At 39.6% G+C, this 27656-nt stretch overlaps 2 protein-coding genes across 2 annotated transcripts; both read left to right on the top strand.

Moving 5' to 3' along the window:
* The first annotated feature begins 382 nt into the window (after nucleotides 1–382).
* ywhah (tyrosine 3-monooxygenase/tryptophan 5-monooxygenase activation protein, eta polypeptide) lies at nucleotides 383–7813 on the top strand. Its single transcript, XM_084047692.1, has 2 exons — nucleotides 383–815; nucleotides 2576–7813. The coding sequence occupies exons 1-2, from the start codon at nucleotides 726–728 to the stop codon at nucleotides 3227–3229; spliced, it is 744 nt and encodes a 247-aa protein (XP_083903818.1). The 5' UTR covers nucleotides 383–725; the 3' UTR covers nucleotides 3230–7813.
* Nucleotides 7814–16680: 8867 nt separating this feature from the next.
* On the top strand, nucleotides 16681–27273 carry slc5a1 (solute carrier family 5 member 1; the record flags this gene model as incomplete). Its single annotated transcript, XM_084047686.1, has 15 exons — nucleotides 16681–16749; nucleotides 18142–18213; nucleotides 18561–18665; nucleotides 18826–18885; nucleotides 19017–19121; nucleotides 19408–19513; nucleotides 20248–20328; nucleotides 20459–20670; nucleotides 22840–22975; nucleotides 23160–23267; nucleotides 23645–23795; nucleotides 24577–24745; nucleotides 25066–25281; nucleotides 26094–26199; nucleotides 27059–27273. Exons 2-15 carry the CDS (start codon nucleotides 18145–18147, stop codon nucleotides 27271–27273), a joined length of 1839 nt encoding a protein of 612 aa, XP_083903812.1. The 5' UTR covers nucleotides 16681–16749; nucleotides 18142–18144.
* Nucleotides 27274–27656: the final 383 nt, after the last annotated feature.

The following is a 27656-nucleotide window of genomic DNA, read 5'->3' on the forward strand; positions in this document are numbered from 1 at the left end:
TAAAATGTAGTTGTTGCTTATTTTGGGGTTGCTGTGTAATGTTGTTGTTTATACTATACCAGTGGTTCTTAAACATTTTCATGTCAAGGACCCCCAAATGAATATGTATTTGTCCACAGACCCCCCCATCTGAAAATATTTTGTGCCAGGGACCCCCATACAAGATTTGTGTTGTTAAAATATTTCAAAAAAATATTCCACATTTTTCACATCTTCTTCAAGATTTTATTGAAAATAGCAGATCTACTATCTAAGCTCGGCTATTTTCAAAGGGCTCATGTAGCCTAGTCACTTCTTTTGGGCTTGTTTTCATAGGCCCTGGATGCTTGTTTATCTCGCAAGACCTGGCAACGCTGCCTCCCTCCACCCTACAGACCGGACTGACAGGACAGGACAGGACGCCCTTTAGCAGCAGCAGCAGCACCCAGGCAGGCAGCAACCACCCATCCAGCAGACAGCACCCCATCCATCCATGTCTAGAGCGGTACCAGGCCGCATCATTGGATAGTAGTACTAGGCCAGTAGAGATTAATAAAAGGGCGACTGACTGTGCAGCAGCGACAACTGGGCGATCGAGACGACAGAAATCGGCGAAACGCATTTATTCCATTGTCTTTATTCAGAGAAGATAGAGAGAGACTTTAGTGCAACTTGGCGTGTGTCCTGAAAGCTCTCCTCCTCCTCCTCATCCGACCTTCCACTCAGCAGCAGCAGCAGCAGACAGAATGGCAGCAGACCGGGACACGTTGATCCAGAGAGCCCGTATGGCAGAGCAGGCAGAGCGCTATGATGACATGGCCGCTGCCATGAAACAGGTGCGATTGCAGTTATTTTATCCCTTTCTTTTTCCCCCTACTATTATTAAAGGCCGCTGCCAGGTGCGATTGCAGTTTTTTTTTATCTATATATTTTGTACTGTTATTAAAGAATGAACAAACGCTCATTATTTTTTTTTAAAAGCCAGATTTATACTGCGCCGTACGACAGGGTTGCTCGGCTCGCCCGAAAAATAGAGCTGAAGTGGGCTTGCAGATCGGCGCTATTTTTTTTCGGGCGAGGAGTGACCCCGTCGTACGGCGGAGTATAAATCGTTCTGCTTTATTATTCTTGGTCGTGACAAAAAATGTCGTTATGCGACAAAGATCATGTGAAAGGAAGGCCCCGTCATAATGCGTTTATTATATTTCCCTTGACTCAACAACCTCATTGTTATCGTTTGAGAGCATCTATGCCTGCATGACTTGCAGACAAGACGGTGTTAGCATAGTTAGCATCATCACCGTCATCATAGCTCGTATCACACTGACTGAACTGAAGCGCCTGGCTTTGTTTGCAGTGTTGCCACATGTTGTGAGAGAAATGAGCAACCGGGTCTAGGAAAACAAGCCCAAAAGAAGCAACTATTAGGCCACATGAGCACTTTGAACCTATATGCATCGGCTTTTTGAAAATAGCTGATACAAGCTCACGACGCGTTGTGAGCTTGTAGATCTGCTGTTTTCAAAAACTCTTGCAATAAAATGTGGAATATTTGGAATATCTTTTGAAACATTCTAACAACATAATGCTCCACAGGGCATAACACATCTTCATGAATATATTTGAGAACCACTGGTTTAAATAACGATACATGTTTTCGCGAAGCAAGACTAAATAAGCAAGTACACTTTAGAAAGGAGCCCAAAAGACCGCAACCCGCAACTGTTGCCAGTGTTGCCATGTCGCTTATAATAAGCCGACATGGCAACACTGTTTGTTTGCAGGCTAGCCACTTTAGCAAGCATCATTGTAACCCTGGGTTCATTACCTGCAGCTGTGATTTTGTAATGAAATCTGGGCTATAAATGAGAATTTCACCCCAATTTTTTTTAAACTTTCTTATCTTATTCAACTCAACATTTTGTTTCTTTGAATGCAATAGAATACGAAAGCTGTGTCTCTACAGCTCGTGGCTAACAATGAACTGTTCAGACAAGTGGAGAGGCGGATCTATTCTAATCTAGACTAGACTGGATCTAATTCGTTTTGCAGGTTGCCGAGCTGGTCTGGGTCATAGAGGTATAATACAACGGTCTAGAGCGGATACGGAAACCTAGCGTGCACATATGTGTAGGTGTAAATTTGTCGATACCGTAGGCGGGCTCTAGACCGGATCAGAGCGTTGAGCAGTAAATGGAAACCAGGCTCTGTGGATGTGTGGAAAGCCTGATGACGCGAGGTTGGCACCCTACAATGACAATCCCTGGTTTTAGGTGGTGCTTTTTCATTGACAACATGAACTAATGACACATGCGGTTTCCTAAGCAACACAGCCATTAATACGTTTTTATTCTTTTTTGATTAGTTTGGTTAGGAAACTAGTAATTCTTCGCGAATTAAGGTGCCGGCCATTGAACAATATCTTGTGCTTCAATATGTGGCCAAATATAGTTAGATAACCAGATATAGCCTACTATATAACAGATACCTGGGCATTCTTCTCTGCAAGCTCTTCTCTTTAGCATCCATAGCCTACTTAACTATAATGTGCTTGTAATTAATCTGTAATAAGCATTTATGATCGTGTGCATTGCAGGTAACTGAAATCGGTGAACCTCTGAGTAACGATGACCGCAACCTGCTCTCGGTGGCTTACAAGAACGTGGTAGGCGCCAGGCGGTCGTCCTGGCGTGTCACCTCCAGCATTGAGCAGAGAGCTGTGGCCGATGGCAACGAGAAGAAGCTGGAACTGGTGCGAGCCTACCGGGAGACCATCGAGAAAGAACTGGAGACGGTGTGCCAGGATGTCCTCTCCCTGCTGGACGAGCATCTCATTAAGAGCTGTGCGGAAGACCAGATGGAGAGTAAGGTTTTCTACTTGAAGATGAAGGGCGACTACTACCGCTATCTGGCAGAGGTGGCCACCAATGAGAAGAAAGCCACTGCTGTCGCGTCCTCGGAGGGGGCTTACAAGGAAGCCTACGAGATCAGCAAGAGCATGGCGGCCACTCACCCCATTCGCCTGGGCTTGGCCCTCAACTTCTCGGTCTTCTATTATGAGATCCAGAACACCCCCGAGCAGGCCTGTCAGCTGGCCAAGGAGGCGTTTGACGAGGCAATCGGACACCTGGACAATCTGAATGAGGACTCCTATAAGGACTCCACGCTCATCATGCAGTTGCTGCGGGATAACCTGACCCTCTGGGCTAGCGACCAGCAGGACAGTGAGGGGGGAGAGGCCAACAACTGAGACCTTCAATGAGTAGTTCATTAGTTCAGAATAGCTACTTCCCCTCTACTCCTGTCAATATCCCCGGACCCCTACTCTTTCTTAACCAGTTAAGCCCTATGTACTTCGTCATATACGACGAATAGTGAAAATACCAGATCGACAAGCTCACAACGTGTCACATTGTGATGCGTTGTGAGCTTGAACATCTGCTATTTTCTCTATTTTTGAACTTTTTTGAAAATTTTCACCTCTAATGATATGCCCAAAATAAGGGACGCCAGGTTGAAAGTGGTAAACTATTTCTAATATTCACCTCATAATCCGTTAGTGCCATTTGAATGCTCAATTATGGCCTTGTCAGAAAGAATCAGTTCCATTTTAGTTTGTCAATAGACCTAATCAGTGAGGTTGTGTTGTCAGCAAATGGAAAGACAACAAATAAAATAGCATGAGTGTGCATTAAAACAAATACAAACATAAATCAAGTTAAGTAAAAGCAGTACTAAAAAGACACATTTTAATGTCCTTATTTGACCAGCCCTCAGACTTTGGCAGGCCATTCCAAAGGCTGGGGCCATATGTCATTCAATCTCCATCCAAATTTCATATTTTCATATTTTGCTAAAGTCGGTTTATTGTTTCAAGCGGAGGAAATCGGAGAGATAAAAATGTGCTGAACCATAAAATAATCCTTTTCAAATCAATCCAAGAAGAAACGGATAGCAAACTTAGTAGCTCCTTTCAAAAGTAGAAGCAATATTAGCATTTATTTAGTTCTTGTTAGCAAGTAAGCAGCAGAGCTTTCGGCTAGCTGATTGATAGCTGACATTGAAGACAAGCAAGGAAAGCAAAATAAAGTCTGCACTACGGATGTTAAATTAATTCTTGATTGTCCACATTCACGTCGCTTAACTAAAACGATTAGATACATTTTTTGTCATCTAACATTGCACACTAATTTCAGAGAAGACACAAAATATTTAAATTGTCCACCAGATAGAGCAGTTAATGAGATAGGCTCTGGGTACTGATGCCATATTAAAGTGTCTAAGACAAGCATATAGGGTTGACGGTTTCACTGTCCTGAGATAAATGAAATCTTGACGGTCTCGTCAGCAATACCGTTAAAAGAAAGAATGATGCCACACAGTTGTGTGTTACGTTTAAAAATCCGGAATGAAAACCATGACAAACCTGCCTTTTAAACAGTGTTTAAGCTACAGTGCAGTGATTTTACCAACCTGCTTGTGTAATTTGACATATGGTTTTAAACAGCCTCTCTACCCACTCAGTTATGCCCCCCCCCCCTTCTCTCAGTGATGCCAAATGATCTCTTCAGCAGCCACAGATATTGTTTGTTTGTAGTAAAGTAATTTGAGAAGAATGAATTATATTAAAGTGGAACAAATTAAAACCTTACAGTTAAAAGTCTTACTGTGTAACATCCATTTTAGCAGTCTTTTTGGCGATACCTCCCGTAGCTCTGTTGTCTTTTAGAACTGCAAATTGAACTGAACTGAAACAAAAACATGGAAGTACCATAACAAAATGAATGCCGAGGATATTTTGCAAAGCAACAGGCGTCTTCAGAAATGGCATGTGTTATCTTTCAAATAGATAAAAACATTTCTGGTACAATTCCGGTGAGTGATGGGGAAGACTTGCGGTTAAGATATTGTTCAGAGAAAACTAATTATGTGGAATGGGGGTTGTGAAAAATTCACCAGTGAAAGGTGATATAAAAAATGACTTACCGTAATTGAGAAAGTTACACAGTGTGACTTTAACTTGCGGTGTGTGTGGCCCAACAATGAAAAAATGCATTGTGGAGGCAATAATAACAGTAGGCTAAAAACCCTCTTGTTTAATATGACTATATATAATAGGGGCTATTATGAGGAATGCAGCCACCTTGTGACGGTAGACTGTACAGCAGCCTCTGACTGCATTTCAGTGAGATTTCAGTGAAACGGCGGTGCCCTCTGGCCACGTTGTTTTTAAAGTAAAATATGGGGGGAAATTATCCAGAATCCCAAAATTGGATACTGCCAAACCCTACCAAGAACAGAAATGGATAGGCTGAATTGTTTTGCCCACATTCCAAGCCCTGCTGAAGAATGTGGCATTTTCATTGAATTTATGCCTAACTAACCAGCATTTCTCTCTTTAGTTCCTACAGTATGGATATTAGTTCTACCTTATATTCAATATGCATTGCCTACACTGAGTTGAAGTTACAATAAAGTTGTGTAACTGCGCCAAAATGCTTTTTCCTTTTCGTCTAAATTTACTAGCCATCTCTACAAATATCGTCTGTGCTTTCATATTGTGCTAGATATTTAGGTCTAATGCGTTTGATTGTGGATGAAAAGAGAACCTTTTTACAGTCTGAAGTCAGGCCACCGTCATTAAGAGGTGCTTTAGACTCATCATGGGGCATCTGAACCACAAAACCACATGATTTGTCCATTAGTAAAATGTAATATTTAGTTGGGGCACCTGTCCAAATGGGGAGCAGGGTCTGTGTGGCATGCAGTGCAGTCCATGTACTGTATCTAGGATGAGTAAAGATTCAGAGGGTCTAAAGAAGTACGGTAATGTCACTCACTATTGCATATAGTGAATTCCTCCCCATTTGCCTCATTATAGAAAAGGAAAAATCCTAAATGTATCTGATCCTAAATGACTGAGATGGGAATAATCCTCTTTTGCTATCAATATAAATGAGTTCTATAACTACAGCAAATCTCAGACCTTAGATTTTAGTTTTTGAAAATCTGAATCAGTAATCATTTGTTTATGTTTGTATTTATTGTTAGAATGGGAACCAAATGTTTTTTTTATTGATTTTATTGTGGTTTTTAAGCAGCACTCGTGCGTTCTCAGCATCTGTACTTTTTGCGTCAATGGTTTTGTTTTTTGCCATTCACTATGGCAAATGTTACAAGCGTAACTGAATGAATGAGATGCCTTTAATGTTGGTATCTTGATGCTATAGCACAACCTTGAATTTAAAACAGTTGCTTATAAAAACGGGGTGCTGTGTCTATGAGTAGTCTGCAGACGATGACATGTCAATCTTCTGGCTTTAATAATCTCTTTACTATCAAAATGTTAATGGTCCATTTTGTCACCATCTAGCCCTAGTGAAAATAGCCATTTTAATCATTAGCCATTTTAGCAAGTAGCATTTCAAATTTAAGATTGTTGTCTGTGCCATGCTGAACTAATTAGGATATTCCTAATTAGGATTTTTCTGTTTCTGTAAGAGCTAAAGGCCTATCTGCCGCAAAGATGGGATTTTGTTTTCTTTCCTGAATGCATTTTGGAAGCAAATCCACAATGGCCTCCTAACATGAGATAGGATAAGAATTAATATGGGATAGTTGGGATATGTCTTTAATGATGACCCATATTTAAGTGACAATATCTACATTTGACCTATATACAGTATATTCAGCTGCCTTCTCCCTTGTACTGTTATCTCTGTCATTGTTGTGTGAAACTTAAAAGCGTCCTCCTCATAGACCACTTTCTGTGTTCTAATATATATTATTTATCATGTTTTGTTCATGCCGATGATGAGCGAACTAATTGGTACTGAGGTGATATTTACACAGGATGTTTGTGAAGACAATATATTAGGCCTATATCGATCATGATTAGATGTTTGATTTGAGAAGCTTCTTAAAGTGCACTGTGGAAGGGCCCAGTGATGAGTCAGTGCACTGTACACCTGCCGGGCTAGGATTGAGTTTCACCAGAATGTTTTCTTGTTTGTCTCTTCTAATACGGTGAGGTCCCGGGACCCCCGGGGGTCCTTGAGGGGGCTCTAGTGGGTCCCCAGCAGAATGTGTTAATATACAGTAGCATCAAAATCCGTTTAACCACTTTAACCCTATACATTGGCTTTTTGAAAAGCCAATCTACAAGCTCACAACAGTGTGCACTTGTACAGTAGATCTATTTTCAAAAATCTTGAAAATATGGGAACATTTAATATTTTTGAACATTTTAACAACACAAATCTTGCCACAAAATATTTAGTGATGGGGTTCCGTGGCCAAATAGATATTAATTTGGGGGTCCTTGAAATCAAAATGTTTTAGAATCACTGCTCTTCTCTACTGTTTTCCTATTTAGTCTTCCTGTTGTCTCAGTAATGAAAATGCTAACGGAAGTTACCTAGCCACTCTACTTTAAGACCGAAGAAGAAGAAAGAAATAACTAAAAATTTAAAATGTCACTACTTGTTACAATGTTGTGTACTATTGTACTTAAACCCTGTCACTGTGTGTGCGTGTTGTCTCCACTTGTACCTATTTCCTATGTTGCCATTTACTCTCAGACTGTCATCTTGTACCCTGCTAGCCCATGGGAATGTGTGCAGCCTCCAGCCATTTTCAGAGACCTGTGTCTTAAAGGCTGATTTGACAGTGTCTGAAGTTTCAGTTGTGCAAGTACATTTTCTTATGATCAATATGTGGTCATTTAAAATAATGCCATTAAAACATTGCCTACCATGGGAGCATGTTCTACAAGTTTAAGCCCTGCCATTCTGAGTGTTTTCTTCTTTTCTTTTAATAAATTACAGTGTTTTGATTTGCATACAGTATTTTGTAGGGTGGTAGCTAATGATTACTTTCATAATCGGTGAATCTGTCATTTATATATATTTTTATTATTGGATTGATTTGTTATTAATTTATTCCATCAAATTGTGGTAAAATAAGATAAAGTACAAAATGATGCTAAATGTTTATTACAAGTTATCTGAACCCAAACAGAAATTGAAGTTGCTTTATGTAGTTTACCCAGCAGTAAAAACAACAAGAAAGACAATCACATTTTGTGATATCACTAGTCATTATTTGATTACAAAAACAAAAATTTCAATTTCTTTCGGTCAGCCAATAATGTATTACTTGGTTAATCGATTGATGGCCTACTGTACTGTTTACCTGTTTTTAATTCTTATCAGAATTTCGCTATCTCAGTTCATTGTTTTATCAACTCTTTGTCACAAAACAGTTTTATTCCATCTTTTATTATGTTATACAGCTGTCTGCCCTCTGGCAATTAAGTACAAGCAATTAGAATTCATTAGAGACCCCTAGTGGCTGTTGACAGTACTTGATGCAGAAAAACATCTAAAACATTCTTTAGTCCACTTTTTTGCAACCTTACACAGACAGTAAAACTCATATATAAGGAGGATTAATATTTGTCAAACTTGGTGGTCTGTCTAGGTATCGTCTTGTGAATATATTTGAACATATGGCTAAACCTATAGTGACCAAGACATTCAGATGCTATGAGTTACCAGTATGGGGAAGTAAGGTATTTTTGACAGATTTTCAGATATGTTAGATATGTTAATAAGATAGCATGGATGCACGATCATTCTCTAATTCACGTGCCCGTTTCTTCAAAGCCAAGAAGTCAGAGTAATGATTAACACTCCAAAGTTTAAGGGAGAGAAAGAGCAAATGTTTAGTTTCCGGTGTGTGTGTGTGTGTGTGTGTGTGTGTGTGTGTGTGTGTGTGTGTGTGTGTGTGTGTGTGTGTGTGTGTGTGTGTGTGTGTGTGTGTGTGTGTGTGTCACTGTCAGCCTTTGGTAGAACATATTATGGCCTTAGGATATAACTGTCAACTTATTACGGGGCCAGGCTTCCAGCATGGACCCGTTTTGTTATTCAGATTATTATGGGGCCAGGCTTCCAGCATGGACCCATATTGTTATTGGCATTATTCCGTTTCTTCTTCTTCTGCCACTTTTGGCAGTTCTGGCTGAACCGTGCAGTCGCTTTTTATGAAACTCGGCCATATGATAGATGGTCATGAAAAACGATCAAGAAATAATTCTCACAATCTTTCGTCAAAAGGTGGCGCTATAGCACTCAATTGAAAAATGCCAACTTTGATCAGGTACAACTCATGCCCTGTTTCACTTACAGCCATGAAACTTCGATGCACACATGCGTCTCCTCATGCTGAACAACTTTCACACTCTGACTTTTGACCTCTGACCTTTAGATCTCCCACCATTTTGAATTATATGAAAAACAGTTAAAACCTATCTCCTCCTGGGATTTTTGAGTAATCTGCACGAAACTTTTTACACATGAACTTTGGACCTATACCAAAAAACGTTTGCAAAATATCTTCCATAAGTGAAAAAATGAAGCTTTAATGAGCCAATGAATATTGCAGTTTTATGACAATTATTCATCTGCCCCTAACTCATACATGCAGACTTACCATTCTTTGAAACTTTGCAGAAATGTAAAGGGCCATTCCAAATATCACTGAAACCAATCTTACTCCAATTGGTCAAACGGGGGCGCTATAGCAATTTTTTGAAAATTGAAACTTTAAACAGGCAAAAGTCATGCCTCGTTTGGCCGACAGCCATTAGACCTGCTTACACATGTGCCTTGACTAATGAGGAACACATCTATCACGTTGACCAGTAAGCACCGCCCTTAGGTTGTCCGCAATCTTGAGCAGTTTGAAAAACACTTAAACCCAGGATTTTTCAGCTATTTGCGTGAAACTGTATGATCAGTGTGATCTCTTTTTTCAGAAGTTTGTCTCTTGGTCCAATAGCGTCCCGCTTAAGTGTATGTCTCACAACCTCAAGGTCACAGGTTCAAGCCTCACTTGGTGCAGACTTCATCTAAGTTGCATTTCACACAACATGACTATCAATGAATACATTTGCAATTGTTAAAGATAACATGAAATACTTAATTGAGTGTTTTTTACATACTTCATTGTGAAAATAGCTGATCTACAATCTCACAACTTTTCAGATAGCAATGAGAGTATGTTTTTTCAATGTATAACATACTTCATTGTGAAAATAGCCGATGTACAATCTGACAACTTTTAATGGTTTGTGAGCTTGTAGATCGGCTACTTTCACTAGTTTTGGTTCTGAGGAGATGTACAATTTCTTCATTGGTAAATGGTTTGTGAACGAGTGATCTTTGTGTTAGTGAAACAGGGGCTTGGGTCATGACAGAAGGCAAGAGTTTGTGATCCTCAACAGACGATATCAGCCTGGACAAAGCTATAGCACTATAGGTAGTGTTGCAGCTACCTAAGAGTGCCTCATGATCGCAAGGTTGCCGGTTCAAGCCTCACTTGATGCAGACTCATTTCAATGTCTCTGTCTCTTCAATCTATTCCGTTTCTATCTTCAATCGATTCCGTTTCCATGTTTCTGTCTCTTCAATCTATTCTCTCTCTCTCTCTCTCTCTCTCTCTGAGGGTCGGCCATAGCTGAGTGGTTAGGGAGCCAGAGGCTCTGGTTGACCCAGGTACGATTCCAGGCCAGGTCAGCAAATGTGTCGATGAAACGAAATTTGTCCCTGAGCAAGACTCTTAACCCCTAATTGCTCACAGGCCCTCATTGGAAACAAGACCGCAAGGACTTTCATGAACTGACCTGGCCCCATATTATCGCTGCTTGCAGCTATATTTCCGTTTCTTCTTCTGCCACTTTTGGCAGTTCTGGCTGAACCGTGCAGTCGCTTTTTATGAAACTCGGCCATATGATAGATGGTCATGAAAAACGATCAAGAAATAATTCTCACAATCTTTCGTCAAAAGGTGGCGCTATAGCACTCAATTTAAAAATGCCAACTTTGAACAGGTACAACTCATGCCCTGTTTCACCTACAGCCATGAAACTTCAATGCACACATGCGTCTCCTCATGCTGAACAACTTTCACACTCTGACTTTTGACCTCTGACCTTTAGATCTCCCACCATTTTGAATTATATGAAAAACAGTTAAAACCTATCTCCTCCTGGGATTTTTGAGTAATCTGCACGAAACTTTTTACACATGAACTTTGGACCTATGCCAAAAAACGTTTGCAAAATATTTTCCATAAGTGAAAAAATGAAGCTTTAATGAGCCAATGAATATTGCAGTTTTATGACAATTATTCATCTGCCCCTAACACATACATGCAGACTTACCATTCTTTGAAACTTTGCAGAAATGTAAAGGGCCATTCCAAATATCACTGAAACCAATCTTACTCCAATTGGTCAAACGGGGGCGCTATAGCAATTTTTTGAAAATTGAAACTTTAAACAGGCAAAAGTCATGCCTCGTTTGGCCGACAGCCATTAGACCTGCTTACACATGTGCCTTGACTAATGAGGAACACATCTATCACGTTGACCAGTAAGCACCGCCCTTAGATTGTCCGCAATCTTGAGCAGTTTGAAAAACACTTAAACCCAGGATTTTTCAGCTATTTGCGTGAAACTGTATGATCAGTGTGATCTCTTTTTTCAGAGGTTTGTCTGTTGGTCCAATAGCGTCCCGCTTAAGTATATGTCTCACAACCTCAAGGTCACAGGTTCAAGCCTCACTTGGTGCAGACTTCATCTAAGTTGCATTTCACACAACATGACTATCAATGAACACATTTGTAATTGTTAAAGATAACATGAAATACTTAATTGAGTGTTTTTTACATACTTCATTGTGAAAATAGCTGATCTACAATCTCACAACTTTTCAGATAGCAATGAGAGTATGTTTTTTCAATGTATAACATACTTCATTGTGAAAATAGCCGATGTACAATCTGACAACTTTTAATGGTTTGTGAGCTTGTAGATCGGCTACTTTCACAAGTTTTGGTTCTGAGGAGATGTACAATTTCTTCATTGGTAAATGGTTTGTGAACGAGTGATCTTTGTGTTAGTGAAACAGGGGCTTGGGTCATGACAGAAGGCAAGAGTTTGTGATCCTCAACAGACAATATCAGCCTGGACAAAGCTATAGCACTATAGGTAGTGTTGCAGCTACCTAAGAGTGCCTCACGATCGCAAGGTTGCCGGTTCAAGCCTCACTTGATGCAGACTCATTTAAGTTGAATTGCAAAAAAACATGACTCAATCTATTCCGTTTCCATGGCTCTCTCTCTCTCTTCAATCTATTCCGTTTCTATCTTCAATCTATTCCGTTTCCATGTCTCTCTCTCTGTCTCTTCAATCTATTCCGTTTCTATCTTCAATCTATTCCGTTTCCATGTCTCTCTCTCTGTCTCTTCAATCTATTCCGTCTCTCTCTCTCTCTCTCTCTCTCTCTCTCTCTCTCTCTCTCTCTCTCTCTCTCTCTCTCTCTCTCTCTCTCTCTCTCTCTCTCTCTCTCTCTCTCTCTCTCTCTCTCTCTCTCTCTGAGGGTCGGCCATAGCTGAGTGGTGGTTAGGGAGCCAGAGGCTCTGGTTGACCCAGGTACGATTCCAGGCCAGGTCAGCAAATGCGTCAATGAAATTTGTCCCTGAGCAAGACTCTTAACCCCTAATTGCTCACAGGCCCTCATTGGAAACAAGACAGCAAGGACTTTCATGAACTGACCTGTTAAAGGAATTATCATTTCTCTTTCTCTCTCCTGGCCCCGTATTATCGCTGCTTGCAGCTATATTTGTCCTTGTGTTTGGGAGTCTGGTCCACGTTCACAAATTGTGCTCCGTGGATTGCAAAAGACATGCAAAACAAATGGCTAAATGCTGTTCTATCTCAGATATCATAGGCAGCTTGTCTATTTGGAGCAGATGTTTCATAAATAAAGCAGATGTTTCCTTGAGTAGTAAAAAAAATAGTGCATTCAGTTATCTGGTTTTACCATAAAATAACCTCCTTCTGATCAGTGTTTGGATTCATTAGGATTTATTACCTATGCACTGCATTTCCTTAAAGACGGGGTGCCGTGATTTTCAGTGATTTTTTCCCCCCCTAAAACATAATCATCAGGTATTATGGTTATACTAGGAGGAAGCCTCCAGTTCATCACCTTAGCACCTCCTCCACCACCTTAGCGCCACCCACCTGTCCTAGTCCCTCCTCCTCCTCATGCCCACACCTGTTGTGTTATGATAATGAGGGGGAGGGAATAATTTTACTGTGTCATTAAAGTGCTGTTTTTCTATTGGCACGTTTGACCCTCAAGGTTTCAGCCTCCAGGAAGAAACTCAAAATAGTCCGAGAAGACATAAAACACCATAAAAACACCACCAGGGGCTTAATGAAGTTCTATCAACCTCATAGACACATGAAAAACAGAAAAAGTGCAAAACCATGGCACCACCAATTAACAACTTCATTGTGAGAGCTGAAGTCTGAAAGCTGCAGATCAGACTCAGATAACAGTCAATGGTGGACAATGACAAACATTATTGGATCCATCTACATTTCTTCTGATCCGTTTCTTTAAAGGCCTTTAAACCAACCAATCATAGGCCTACTGTGATGTTTATTGTTTTACTTACTTGTTTCTCAGAGTCCTCGGTTAACCTGGTAATAAACTGTAGTTAACATGGTCAATGATCTCTCTTGAAGAGACGAAGATGAGACTGGTTATCGAACTCAAAACTGATCTACTATTTGTGTTACCTACTGATAGACTATAGGGATGTGGAGCAAGTGCTTCCTCTGATCACCTCCTTGGCTGTGGGTGTCCAGCTACTGTACAGTGAATACTCACTTTGAGATATGTTTGAAATGTAAAGTGCATTATAAATAAATTATTATTGTTATTATTATTATTATTATTATCATCATTGTTATACCATGCTCTGATGAAGGCTCTAGGCCAGTGGTTTTCAAATGTTTGTGCCCAATAGCTATTAGTGATATCTTTTTGAACATTTGTGGGGAAAATAACGAATTTCTCTGCATTGGGAAATTAGTGTTCGTAAAAAGTATGATAAAGTATATTATTATTATTTTTTCTATCCATCCATCCAGCCATTATCCATTCATCCATCCACCCACCCATCCATCCATCCATCCATCCATTTATCTTCATCTGCTTTTCTGGAGTTGTATTGCAATAATAATGTGTGATTGTCAAAAAGTCCCAAGGGCACACCTGGACTTGTCTCACGGCACACCAGTGTGCCTCGACACACCGTTTGGGGAAAAAAGTAAGAAAAAGAGGTAATTAAATCTTAGCTTAATCTCAAATTTTTGTCTTTTGGAGTGTTTGGAGTTGATAGGCTTCTCATAATCGGTATCAGGAGTCAAACTTTTATTTTAGATAATGGAGCAATAATTGATGTGGTAAATAAATCCTTGTTTCTAGCAATAATAATTATAATGGTTGATTTTGTTATGTTGTTATGTTATGGATTTATTTGAGGTTATTTCTGAAGAATACATGTATCCTTGTTCCAGGTGCACGTACCCTGCATTTCCTTATAATGGTTGATAATTTACAGAACTATTTGCAGTTAACTCTTAGCTTTGAGTACATTCAAGATACTTGAGAAAAGATTAACACACCCACATTAACATCGTCAACTAAAGAACATGTAGTAATGATTTATTATTATCATTAGACCTTTATTTATCCAGGTAAATTCCGTTGAGATAAAAGATCTTTTGTTCAAGGGATCCCTGTCTGTCCCCAAATGGCAGCAAGGCCACCCAACTCTGACATATGGGTGCAGTGGTGAATGAGAGCTTTCCAACCTGTGATAAACCTCAGACCACTGTGTTACACTCTAGCCAGTGCAAGTATTTGGCAGAGGCATACAGGTCACCATAGTCCAGGGGACGGCAAGTAAGTTTGGCCTCGGGTCAAACTTTTTCAAAGACATTAGATGGTGGGCCAGAACACAATCAATGGCTAATTTAGGACCTGGAACTTGAAACAAACAACCTTATATACAATAATGATAACTGTATTGTTATAAAAGTTACTACATGAAGATGTGGTATAACAATTGATAGAAAAGCATGTGGAATCAGGTGCACACTGAAATATTTATGTAATCATTTTTGGGCAGGCGTCATCCTTGAATGAATCCTTTGAGGATATTTAGTGAACATTTTATCCGGAGACAGAGAGTACTCCTTTTCAAACAAGAGCTCTTTCATGGTTCAAGGTCTCTTAGAATGGAGAGAAACAATTTATCATTTAAGGCATGTGAAACACAGCTTTGGTGTATTTTCTCAAGAGGAAAGTTGACAGTGAAAACATAACATTCAAAGAATGGAAATAGAACTATTTGTACCTGATTTCATCAATTCAAAGCTTTTGCTGTCCATATTCTACCTGGACTGTCAGTCAGCTATTGTGAATTATTTACAAAATAATTTGTCAGGGCCAGATATTACTGGCGGGCAAGTCTGGCCCACGGGCCGCCTGTTGCCACTGCCATAGTCCAATAAAGGGAGGAATGTAACCTCAACCAGTTTCTTACTTGGCAACAAAGGAAAAGCATCATTTGTTTCTAAAATAAAAACCTAAAGTAGGCCTACCTTGCTTGAGTTTTACCTTCTTTACTAAATTACCAATGGGAGATTCAAAAGTTAAATGATCATGATGATTTAAAATACTTCATTACTTGTGCGATATTAATTCAATCTGACTGCCATGCAAAGTTACAATGTCAGGAAGAGAAGCTACTGTCTTCCTGGCATTGGAAAACAGCATCAATTTATGTCTTGTTATCAACCAGGGTTATTTGTTAACCAATGACTCAATTATGTCATTCACAACCTTAAAGGGTGCCGTATGGTACAGTGTTGCTTCCTGTAGCCAGATGATGGTGAAAGGATGTTATGAGATCTCAGGAACTCCTTCAGTTGATCATTTACCAATATTTCGAGGACCTTCGACAAGACAAGCAATATAGAGGTAGGCATAGGCCTACTTCTGATCGTTCAATGATGTAGGGTCCCCCCCTTTCATGGGCAGATATCCAAATTTTGAGGATTGCATTTTGAAAGGTGCAGCGATAAAATCAACAGCATGTTTTAACCATGCAGTGTTGTGACTTTGTAGATCTGCTATTTATGAAGAATTTTAGAAACATTTTGGAAAAATGTTTTCTATAGTGGAATGCGCAAAATAGGGATGCCAGGGTCAATGTGGTTTAGAAATATTGGTCCAGGTTATCTAGACCTGCAGGTTTTGTACTGTCCAGCGGATAAAGAGAGATGTGAACTAAATCTACAGAGAAGGGAGTCAAATAAAAGGGTTCACCATCAAAGGTGGAATCTGTAGCCATGTCTGAAGATGGACATGGACTGAACATTTTTAAAAGGTGACAGGTGAAACAGGGAACCAGAGGCAGTGACGTGCTCATTAACACATTCCGGCATAGTGGGGCTATCAGAAATGGATCCTTAACTCTTTATCGCATGCACACATTACAAGGTAATCACCTTTGCTCTCTCTTTCTCACTCTCTCTCTCTGCGCTCACAGCTCCCACTAACCCCGCCCTCGTATGCCTTACATTTACACTCACACACACCTCCACCTGCTTAGTGGGCCAGTGGTACATGTACATAACTGTTTATTCAGGTGATCCATTCAGTGAGGCAAGGGACTTCAGCAGCACTCCGATATCCTCTGGTCACCCTCTCCAAAATGGCTTACAATTACTTTAAATTCTCCTCTGTAAAGAGCACTAATGAACCAAAAGTAGCCCTCAACAACGCAGCGGATATATCTGTTATTGTGATTTATTTTTTGGTTGTCCTTGCTGTTGGAGTATGGGTGAGTTGATCAATGTCTCCGTTCACTGGTCTGTAAATCCTTACAAACCTTTCCTGTGAATAGTTAACCCCTCACTAGTTTGTTTAATTTCATTTCCTATTTACATACAGTATACAACATTATTTAGACAGGGCATACGTGTTTGGCGATGATAAAAGTGATTCTATTATGTGAATTAAAAAGAAAAATCTCCACATTTTTCCAAGTTTGTTATTTACTGTAAGTTATATTTTGTTTGTATATTTTAACTGGCAATGACATCAGTTTAACAAGAAAGTCATACTGTAGTACCTATTACAACTTTTCTATTTAGGGTTTCCGTTATGCATCATCATTTGAGGATGAAAGGAATCTTTCTTTTATTGAATTAAAATTGCCTCATTGGCTGTGGGTGCTCAGCTATAGTCAAAATTGTATATAAAATACACCAGAAAAGGGGAAATAGAGGGAATTCAAAAGATAAACATGCAAGACTTTAGCTCAGATTCACTCCTTTTAATTCCATTTTTCTACATCAACGTATTTCAGTAGAGACACTTCATCAGAGTACAATATTTTGTTACATTATTAAGGCGTCTTCTTGACCTCACGCTTTCTTTTGTTTATTTAGCAAATTAAATTAAAAGCTATACTGTGTAACATTTTCAATTAAACAAAAGTAATTTTTGCTATAATCTTTCAATGGTATATTTTTCACAATAACCATTCCATATAAAGGTGTTTTTTGACAACTTCTCTAAACACTATTAAACACCGTGTTTATTGCCAGGTGTCTGCCCACGACATTGCCCACAACATTACATTTTGAGTGGTTCTTCTGTATAGACCAGCTATTCTCAACCTGTGGCCTGGGGCCCACTGGTGGGCCGTGAGGACATTGCAAGTGGGCCCCCACTGTCACTATTATGACAGTGGACAGACACTGTCATAATACAGTGTCTTTTCTTAAAAATCTTGAAAAATGTGTTTTCATAGTGACAGTTAAATAGGAATGAATAGTGTAGGCCTACTATGTTAGTTCCATTGATCCAAGTAGGAACACAATCGACTGATTGATCATTAAAATAAACATGCCCTAAAAATGCACGCTGACCACTTAAACACAGCAACCATTTTGGCTGCCGTGTTAAGTGGTCATATGGGTGGCCCGTGAACGCTTTCGAGATTTTGAGGTGGGCCCTGATCCAGAAAAGGTTGAGGGCCACATGTTGTAATGACAACAGAGCTACGAGAGGCGTTGCCAAAAAAGACTACTAAAATGAATGTTACACAGTATGACGTTAAATATGTATTTTATTGTAATACCAAATGTAGCTCACTGTGGATGAGTGTTTGGCAAAATGCATATCATGTACAGTAAATGTATGTGAACATGAAATTGACCCATCGCAGGCAATGGTCCGCACCAACCGATCCACCGTGGGTGGCTACTTCCTTGCGGGGCGGAGCATGGTGTGGTGGCCAGTGAGTATTCAATTCTCCACAAGACAGAGTCTCCATAATGTTGGATAAGAGTACATTTCATGGCATGTCTCCAAAGTTTAGAAGTGTGATTGACAAATCATTTCCTGTCAAGAATGTCATTGTTTGTTATGAATTAGAAGTGACCTAATTAGAGCTGTAAATCATTGAGTGTTCCTTATTGAGCTGAGTAATCAAACCATAACCTTTAAATGTACTGCAGGCTCAGATGCCTATCATATGAAATCATATGCATGCTTCTCGTTAGTATGGTACCATCATGTGGCTTAAATGTGGTGTGTATATTTTTCATATTACATTAGGACAAACACCCATGTCTCTCTCCCCAGATAGGAGCATCCCTCTTTGCCAGTAACATTGGCAGTGGGCACTTTGTAGGGATTGCTGGGACTGCAGCTGCAGCAGGAATAGCTATTGGTGGATTTGAATGGAATGTGAGTGATGACTGATTACAAATATCATTATGACTTCTTGAAAACAAAATGTTGACCTCTGACACTGGTCAGTTATACACTTTTATCTCTGTCAGGGGACCTCAGCTGACAGAGCATTCTTTGTTCATTATATATGTCCTTGTGTATGTGTGCATTTCAGGCCCTTATCGTGGTGGTCATTCTGGGATGGCTCTTCGTGCCCATTTATATCAAAGCTGGGGTAAAGATCACACACCTGTTAGATATATATTTTATTTTCCCCATCCAAACACAACACCCTTGTAAAATCTCAGATTAATAGTTTTGTTATTGTTAATGCACTGTGTACTCATAGGTTTTGGGTTTGTTTAGGTGGTGACTATGCCTGAATATTTGAAGAAAAGGTTCGGAGGACAACGCATTCGAATCTATCTTTCTGTGCTCTCCCTTTTCCTGTATGTTTTTACCAAGATCTCAGTAAGTCACTTTACAAACAAACACCTCAATAACTCAATTCACCACTTGGTGATGTTCTGTTTATGCTTAATTTATTCTCCATCCTATGATGGTGTTGCGAGCCGGAAATAGTTTAGATCTACAAATGTGAACTTGTAGCCCCGCTATTTTCGCCTTGTGACACCATCGTACGACCAAGTAAGCTATACATCGGGCTTTAGTCCTCTTTTTTTGTTTCAGAATATCTCAGCCTTGGGAAGCTCAGTATTGATTTCAATCATCTTTTTTTCTCTCTCTCTTTTAACAGGCAGATATGTTCTCTGGCGCCATTTTTATTAACCAGGCTCTTGGGCTCAATATTTACATTGCTGTGGTCGCACTGCTGGCGATCACTGCTCTGTACACGGTTACAGGTGTAGATCTAGATTCTTATTCATATTCACATCCACTAACAGGGCATATATGCATACTGTGACTCCTAAATGAAAAAAACATAACGTATATATACACAACATTCTCGATTTTATACCATGACAAAGAAGTAAAGTCTTCCTCTCATATAAGGCCATATCTTATGTTGATATCTAAGTTATCTAAGACCCGACAGAATACATACACGGACGCACTTAAACACGAAGACACACTCTCGTCTGGCCTTGTTATCTGGTTTGCATTGTGGTTAATTACCCATGTACTGTGTGTGATAAGTACGAGCTGGCCTTCTGTTGTTGTTCAATATTATTGCATCCACACATGAACATTATAAGAAGACTGGCTCAACTTTTAATGTAAAAACTGCATGATATATAATAAAGAAATACAATATAATAATGGTATGCTAAAATAAACCTAAAAAAACACTTTGTCATAGGTTAATAGTAGATACAGTACAATCAGATGTTACTTATTCATTTGTTAGGTCATGCTTTTGATGTCCTGTAGTGGAAATAAAGAGTTAAGTTGATGCTGTGTAGTTTTCCCAAGTGTACACTGTACTGTAGGCTAAACATGTTCTGTAGTATTGTAGCCTACTCATAAATATTGAAAAACCTAATTTTCTCTCTACAAAACTAGAAAACAGTTTTTTATAGATGTTAATTTTAAGTGTATATGTGTTAATGGTATCATATCAATAATTACACCTCAGGTGGACTGGCTGCAGTGATTTACACAGACACCCTACAGACCATCATAATGGTTGTTGGATCATTTATCCTCATGGGCTTTGGTAAAAACATCCTTTATCCATTCATGTTTTATTGCTCTTTTATGCCTGCTGCAAACATCCTCCTTTTCATTGCTGACATAAACACAAAGCCTCACGGTTATTTACACTAACCCTACTTCTCTCCCCTCAGCTTTTACTGAGGTGGGAGGCTACGAGAACTTCGTATCCCTATACATGGCATCTATACCTAGTAACGTCAGTGCTAGCATCAGTAAGGAATGCTACGAGCCTCGGGCGGATTCCTTCCATATCTTCAGGGACGCAATAACAGGGGACCTGCCGTGGCCAGGCCTGGTGTTTGGACTCACCATTCAGGCCACCTGGTACTGGTGCACTGATCAGGTAGGAAAACCCAAACCCCACTGATATGGGAGCTTCACTGTCACGCTTAATTTATACTCCGGCAGTGTCCACAAGCTCACAAGTTGAACTTGTGGATCGGCTATTTTTGGTAGGGTACACCGTCCATCATACAGCTAAGTATAAATCAGGCTATAGAGCTGCACCTTTGACCCCATGAGCTGCACTTGTAAAGTAGTGTACTTGAGCAGTGCTGATAAGTTAGTATGTGGATTGCACTGTTCAGATACGGCATGTGGACTGAATTGTCAGTGTTATTTTAATAAACAATGTAGGTAACATGCTGCAGTGTTATGGTACTGTAGATCTGCTATATCAGCTGAAATCCTTGGGTGTACATGCGCATAAATATAGAGGATAACAAACATTTGCTGTGCAGTCTATATGTGAAATATTAAATATGCTATAGTGATTTTTTTGGTTAAACTAACATTTTGGTCATCAAGTTCATCCAATCAGGATCCTATACGAGTTCTCACTCCTGATTGAATGAAATTGGTATCCCTAGAAAAATATTTTCTGTTTACTAAAGAGCTGAAGAGAGTGGCTGACCTATTACTGAACAAACACTCTATAGAAATGATTGAGAACATACAGCTACAGTATTTAACACAGACAAAAGGCATAAACAAATTGGGAAATGGAAGGTTCCCAGTTCGATTCCAGGCTCCCCCAGACTTAGTGTCCAAGTGTCCTTGAGCAAGACAACCCCAATTTACTCCCGATGAGGTTGGTGCCTTGGGTGGTTTCATCCACTGTAGGTGTGAGAATGTAATGCTTTGGATAAAGGCGCTATAAATGCACCATTTACAAATGTACACCTTCATCGGGCCCTTTCTTGGTAGACAGTACTCAGCTATAATAACCTCGCTTAAAGTAAGGGTAGCTGTACTCTAAGAGGAGATCGAGGCATGCTTTTAGTTAGACCTAAATGTGTTCCCAAAGACATAGATAAGATTAACAGTGAGACACAGATGTGTGAAATGGAAGTAATGGATGGCAATGCACATCCAATATACAGTGCAAGACAAAGACACAATAATCTCAGACCCACTGTAGGCTGATATTCATACTTAGATGACCGGCGGATTCCCTTGTAAAAGGGACTCATGTCTCAATGTGTTCTACTGATTAAATAAAGGTTATAAAAATGCCTCCTCCTTTTCGCTCTAATCTAAATGGCTTTGCTGAAAATAGCCGATCTACAAGCTCACAACGCGTCTGTAAGACCCTTGGTCTTATGATACAGTACGTTCTTACAATCTGAATATTATAGTCAAGACACCATGGCACGCAGGCCTGGTATTTATTGTTTTGAGTACAGTCTGATCCAATGACAGAAACTCCCCCCTTATCTGTGAGTGTAACTATGCTTCGATCCCTGATTTTCAACAGAGAACTTCTTGACCACCGACTTGAGTGTTTAATGCCCTGGTTCTGGGGGGTGCGGGGACCATCAGGGGCCATTAGGGGGAGAGGGGATGGGGCTTTCAGGGGGTCCCCAACAAAAGGAGGAGCAGTTCAAACACTTTTTAAACCCTATATAATTTTTTGGGCAATTTCAAAATAGCTGATGTACAAGCTCACAAGCTGCTACAAAAAATGTAATCTTCTCTTATGGTGGTCATTGACAGAATATCTTTTCAAGCAGGGGTCCGCGGCCAAAGATATATAAATTTGGGGTCCTTGACATGAAATGACTGTACTTCTCACATAAACTCATTTAATAAATGTATATCTTATAATACAAAGTGACTCTGTTTGCCGCAACATCCTGATTGATCAAGAATTCCTATCAATTCTCCACTATATTCCTTTGTACAATTGGGGTGCAATCGAACAAATCAATTTAATCGCTCATACGAATTAATTGATTTTTGAAAATACACTATTTTGGCGCAACACTGTTGTACTACTAAGTATAAAATAGGGTTAAGGTCGTTAGTTGATGATAAGAAAATCTATAAGAATTATTCTGCGTTTATTTGTTGATATATACATGCTTCTCGATTATTCAATTTATTGATAAAGTCGGTAATCGGTAGATTAATTGCTAAGAAGATTAAAAAAAAGAAAAGAAGATAAAGAAGATAATTGATAGATATAGCTGCCCTATTCATTTGTCCGGTCCTGTCCTGTCCTCTCCTGCAGGTGATTGTTCAGCGCTGTCTCTCAGCTAAGAATCTGTCGCATGTGAAGGCTGGCTGCATCCTGTGTGGCTACCTGAAGCTTCTGCCCATGTTCCTCATGGTTTTTCCTGGCATGATCAGCAGAATCCTGTATCCTGGTGAGTGTGTTGTTGGCAGCGAGTGTTATAAAAGTAACTCAGTACATTTACTCAAATACCTGTACTGTTACTTAAGTACCATTTTGAGATACTTGTACTTCACTTCATAAGTCCATTTGCTTTGAAATACAATTACAAAGTGTCTGATGTTAGAGTCCTGCTGATTTCTGTCACTGTATTTTAGATGAAATCGCATGTGTGGACCCAGTAGAGTGTGAGAAATACTGTGGAACAAAGGTGGGCTGCACAAACATTGCTTATCCTAAATTGGTGGTGGACCTCATGCCCAATGGTACGTAGCTAAATGCTCATGTTTTTGTTATTATAAGTGAATATTTCAAAACGTAAAAAAAAAATGATTCCCCCCTGGAAAAAAGTGGAAAAAAATTAACGCATCAAAGAATTTGGAACTGGAAAAAAAAGTGTATCCTGGCCTGAAAATGTATTATGTATTATGTAACAAACATGCTATAGCAACTATATAATATAGAGCTTTAACCTTTTGGGTAGGACAAATACATTTCTTAACAACAACATATCTGTAAGTGGTTTCACCTCAGAATAACAGTCATCAAAAGCCTTTTAGAGCCTTTTAGATGGCCTTGTACTGTATATCATTATTGCAATCAAATTAATTTCATGTCCACTTTGCACTTCTTTGTGCTCCAGGTCTACGAGGGCTCATGCTGTCTGTGATGCTTGCTTCTCTCATGAGTTCCCTGACCTCCATCTTCAACAGTGCCAGTACTCTTTTCACTATGGATATCTACACCAAGATTCGCCGCTCTGCCTCAGAGAAAGAACTCATGATTGCTGGAAGGTAGAACAGCACTACTATATGTCTGTATGAACAGACATATTGGGGAACTAACACTTTTACTGCATGCTTGCTGAACTGAAAACTTGTGATAAGTGGGAGTGGGTCTTAGATACACTAGAGCATTGGGTGGTTGGCAACGCAAGTTTGGTCTCGGGCCAATTATTAGACGGTGTGGCAGATCATAATCAACAGCTAATTTAAGAACTCAACTTGTGAAAGACTGCTTTATATTCAGTAATAACTATCTTAGTTAAAAGTTAAGTTAAATAAAGATTTGTGTGGTATAGCTGCACACTGATAGGACTGCGTGTGTAATCACATTTTACAGGTGCAGACAGAAATGCTTGTGTCATCATTTTGTGCAGGCCACATCCTTGAATGCTGCACTTAGAGGACATTAAAGTGAAAAAGAACATTTTAGAAACAGACAGATGTGCACCTTCTTTACAAAAAGATGCCAGAAGCTTTCCTTGTTCAAGGTCTCTTAAATACGATTACGATAGCTTTTTACGAAGATGATGATGTTTATTAGTCTTGACATTCAGGTTTTGCACCTAAACTTGCCATATCATAGGGGGCAACATCTGACCATTTGTCAACATTTGACGCGTCAACCGTTTGACATTGTTTTGTGTGTGTGTGTGTGTGTGTGTGTGTGTGTGTGTGTGTGTGTGTGTGTGTGTGTGTGTGTGTGTGTGTGTGTGTGTGTGTGTGTGTGTGTGTGTGTGTGTGTGTGTGTGTGTGTGTGTGTGTGTGTGTGTGTGTGTGTGTGTGTGTCCAGAGTGTTTATACTGGCCCTAATTGGGGTGAGCATAGCTTGGATCCCCATGGTGCAGTCTGCTCAGAGCGGTCAGCTCTTTGACTACATCCAGTCCATCACCAGCTACCTGACCCCTCCCATCGCTGCTGTCTTCCTGCTGGCCATCTTCTGCAAGCGTGTTAACGAGCCTGTGAGTCATCGTTCCAATTATCTCGAAGAGCAATGTCAACTTTAACGTCATAAAATAATTATCTGACGTTGTAAATTAAAGCGGTTACTCAAGGTTGTGCCATGGCAACAAGTACAGTTTATGTACTGTATTTTGTGTACATTTCATTATAGGGACATTTGTGGGTTATTGTCCAAAGGTCTGTGGTTACTGGCTTCTTTATTGTCTTTTTCCAAATAATTGTGTAATCGGATAGATAGATAGACAATGACAAATGGATGGTCTAACATGGACCAATGCAGAATTTACTTTTTTCCCCCTCTTCTCTTTTGTTTCAACAGGGTGCATTTTATGGGCTAATGATAGGCCTGCTTATTGGTCTCTCCAGGATGATTGCTGAGTTTGCCTTTGGGACAGGAAGCTGTGTGACCCCCAGTTTGTGTCCCACCATCATCTGTGGAGTTCACTACCTCTACTTTAGCATCATCCTATTTGTTATCTCCTGCATCCTCATTGTCAGCATCTCCCTCATGACCAAGCCCATCGATGACAAACATGTATGTCATCATTGAACTCTAAAGCGTTTTTTATTTCAAGGGCCCCCAGTTTGATATGCATTAGGTAACGGATCCCCATTTGATAAAATTTCTCCCAGAATCTCTGGGACCCTGATCTACACTATACATTAGTCAGTGTTAATTTAACTCTGAGAGTGTACTAATGTGTACACTACACTCTGAATTACAGACCCATAAGGGTCCATTTGGACCCCTGGTGGTCAACGGACCTGATGTTGAGAACCAGTGCTCTAAAGCTTAAAGAGGCATGAAACCCTAGGCCAATGTCTGTTTTCCTGTACAACTGTACTGTTAACTACAGAAGTGTAAAAACATGGCAGTCTAGTACTATAAGAAATGCAGCTGCAGCTAATTAAATTGATAATGGGTGTGTTAGATTTAAGTTTGCCCAGGGCCATGGGTGTGCCAATGTGAAAGCATAGACAGTATAGTCAGTAGTATTGTCAATGCCAATTGTCAAACGACACCCAATATATTCTTTTTAACTAACTGTAGCTGTGTTGGATGGTCAGCCTTCCTTATATAGCCTGCATTATTTTTACCCTTGTGTAATTTTGAACCTGAACCGGAAAATAAACTACAAAATCAGCCTAGGGTTTCATGCCTCTGTTATACAGACAAAATAACATTTATTAAATTATTTCTAATTGCATTATATTACTAAATGAATTACAAACAATAAATATTGTCAAATATAGATGCTAATATTTGCTAATAGTAACTAATCCACATTTAAGTCAGACTGCTCAGTCCCTGCTGTTATTGACATGTGTTGTTATTATTTTGACCAGCTCTATCGTTTGTGTTGGAGTCTGAGGAACAAAACAGAGGAGAGGGAGGACCTGGAGAAAGATGATTGGTTGGATAACCAACCATCTAATACTATGGAAATAGAAGGTAATCAGAACATAATCTAAGTTAGTGTGGAAACATTTACACACATGTACATAGACGTGTGCACACATGTTCATGCACACGCAAGCACATGCATGAGTCATGAGGACATCAAAAGTAATAATTCGTTAAAAATTACATTTTCTTTTTACCTAACCGTAACCTCTGACCCTAAACCTACAGTAATCCTAAACCTGCCCGATTGATACCATTATCAATCACAATATTATGTTGATATGTTATATTGATTCATCACAATGTTTGTGGTGTGAAGTAACTACGTACTTTTACTCAAGTACTGTGCGTAAAAACAGTTTTGATTTTTGTTTTGGTATCTTTTTGTTATATTAGAGTTTCCAATTTCAGTACTTTTACCTCTACTCCACTACATCTCAGAGACAAATGTTATACTTTTACTCCACTACAATTGTGTGAAAACTTTAGCTACTAGTTACTTTGTAGATTTTGATTATTATTACAAAACATACATTACCAACTTCAGCCCTATACTGTATACATTTCGGTCATTTGAAAATAGCCGATCTACAAGCTCACAATGCGTCGTGATGCATTGTGAGCTTGTAGATCTGCTATCTGCTAAGTTTTCTTTGAAATGTTGTGAAATGGGACATTCTGCATAAAGAGTAGGCCTACTTTTTACTTTTGGTACTTTAAGTACATTTTGACGGCAATTCTTTTGTACTTTTACTTTAGTAAATTTTGACTTTTACTTGTAACAGAGTATTTCTACATTGCAGTATTGATACTTTTACTTAAGTAAAAAAATGTATTACTTTTTCCACCACTGCACACTGCAAACACAATGTGTATACTCCAGCTGTGTGTCACCCCCACTTCACAGAGCCCACTGAAGAGCCAGGCATGTGCAAGAAGGCAGTGATGTGTTTCTGTGGTTTGGAGAGCCAGAACGCCCCCACCCTCAGCCCAGAGGAACAAGCCGAGCTGCAGAGGAAGCTGACAGACACCTCGGAGAAGCCTCTTTGGAGGAACGTTGTTAACGCTAATGCTATCATTCTTCTTTGCGTAGCCATTTTCTTCCATGGTTTCTATGGCTAAAATGGACCTTCAACATGGACATGTGCTGACTTCCCGTATGTCAGTTCAGAAACTATAAACTAGGCATAGTTTGTAGCTATATGGCTGATCCATACGGTCAGTCTCTCAGTAGCCTATCACCCATGTACTGTAAATTATTTTATTGATATGCTCTGAGTGAGTAATAAAGACCTGTCCTTGTTATTTGAAAAATGGGCCTTACTTGCCATAAAAAGGAACGAACACATCACATCAGACCGCAACTATGTGCTTATGTTAAAGGTGCTGCAAGTAATATTTTTCTTAAATAGCTCTATATTCCCATATCAATCATCATTCTAGATCTATAGAGTGTTTGTTCAATAATAGGGATCTCCCCAGCTCTCTAGTAAACAGAAACATGC

The sequence above is a fragment of the Gymnoscopelus microlampas genome (genome assembly GCF_963454915.1).
Source record: "Gymnoscopelus microlampas genome assembly, chromosome: 21".
In the NCBI taxonomy this organism is placed as follows: domain Eukaryota; kingdom Metazoa; phylum Chordata; class Actinopteri; order Myctophiformes; family Myctophidae; genus Gymnoscopelus; species Gymnoscopelus microlampas.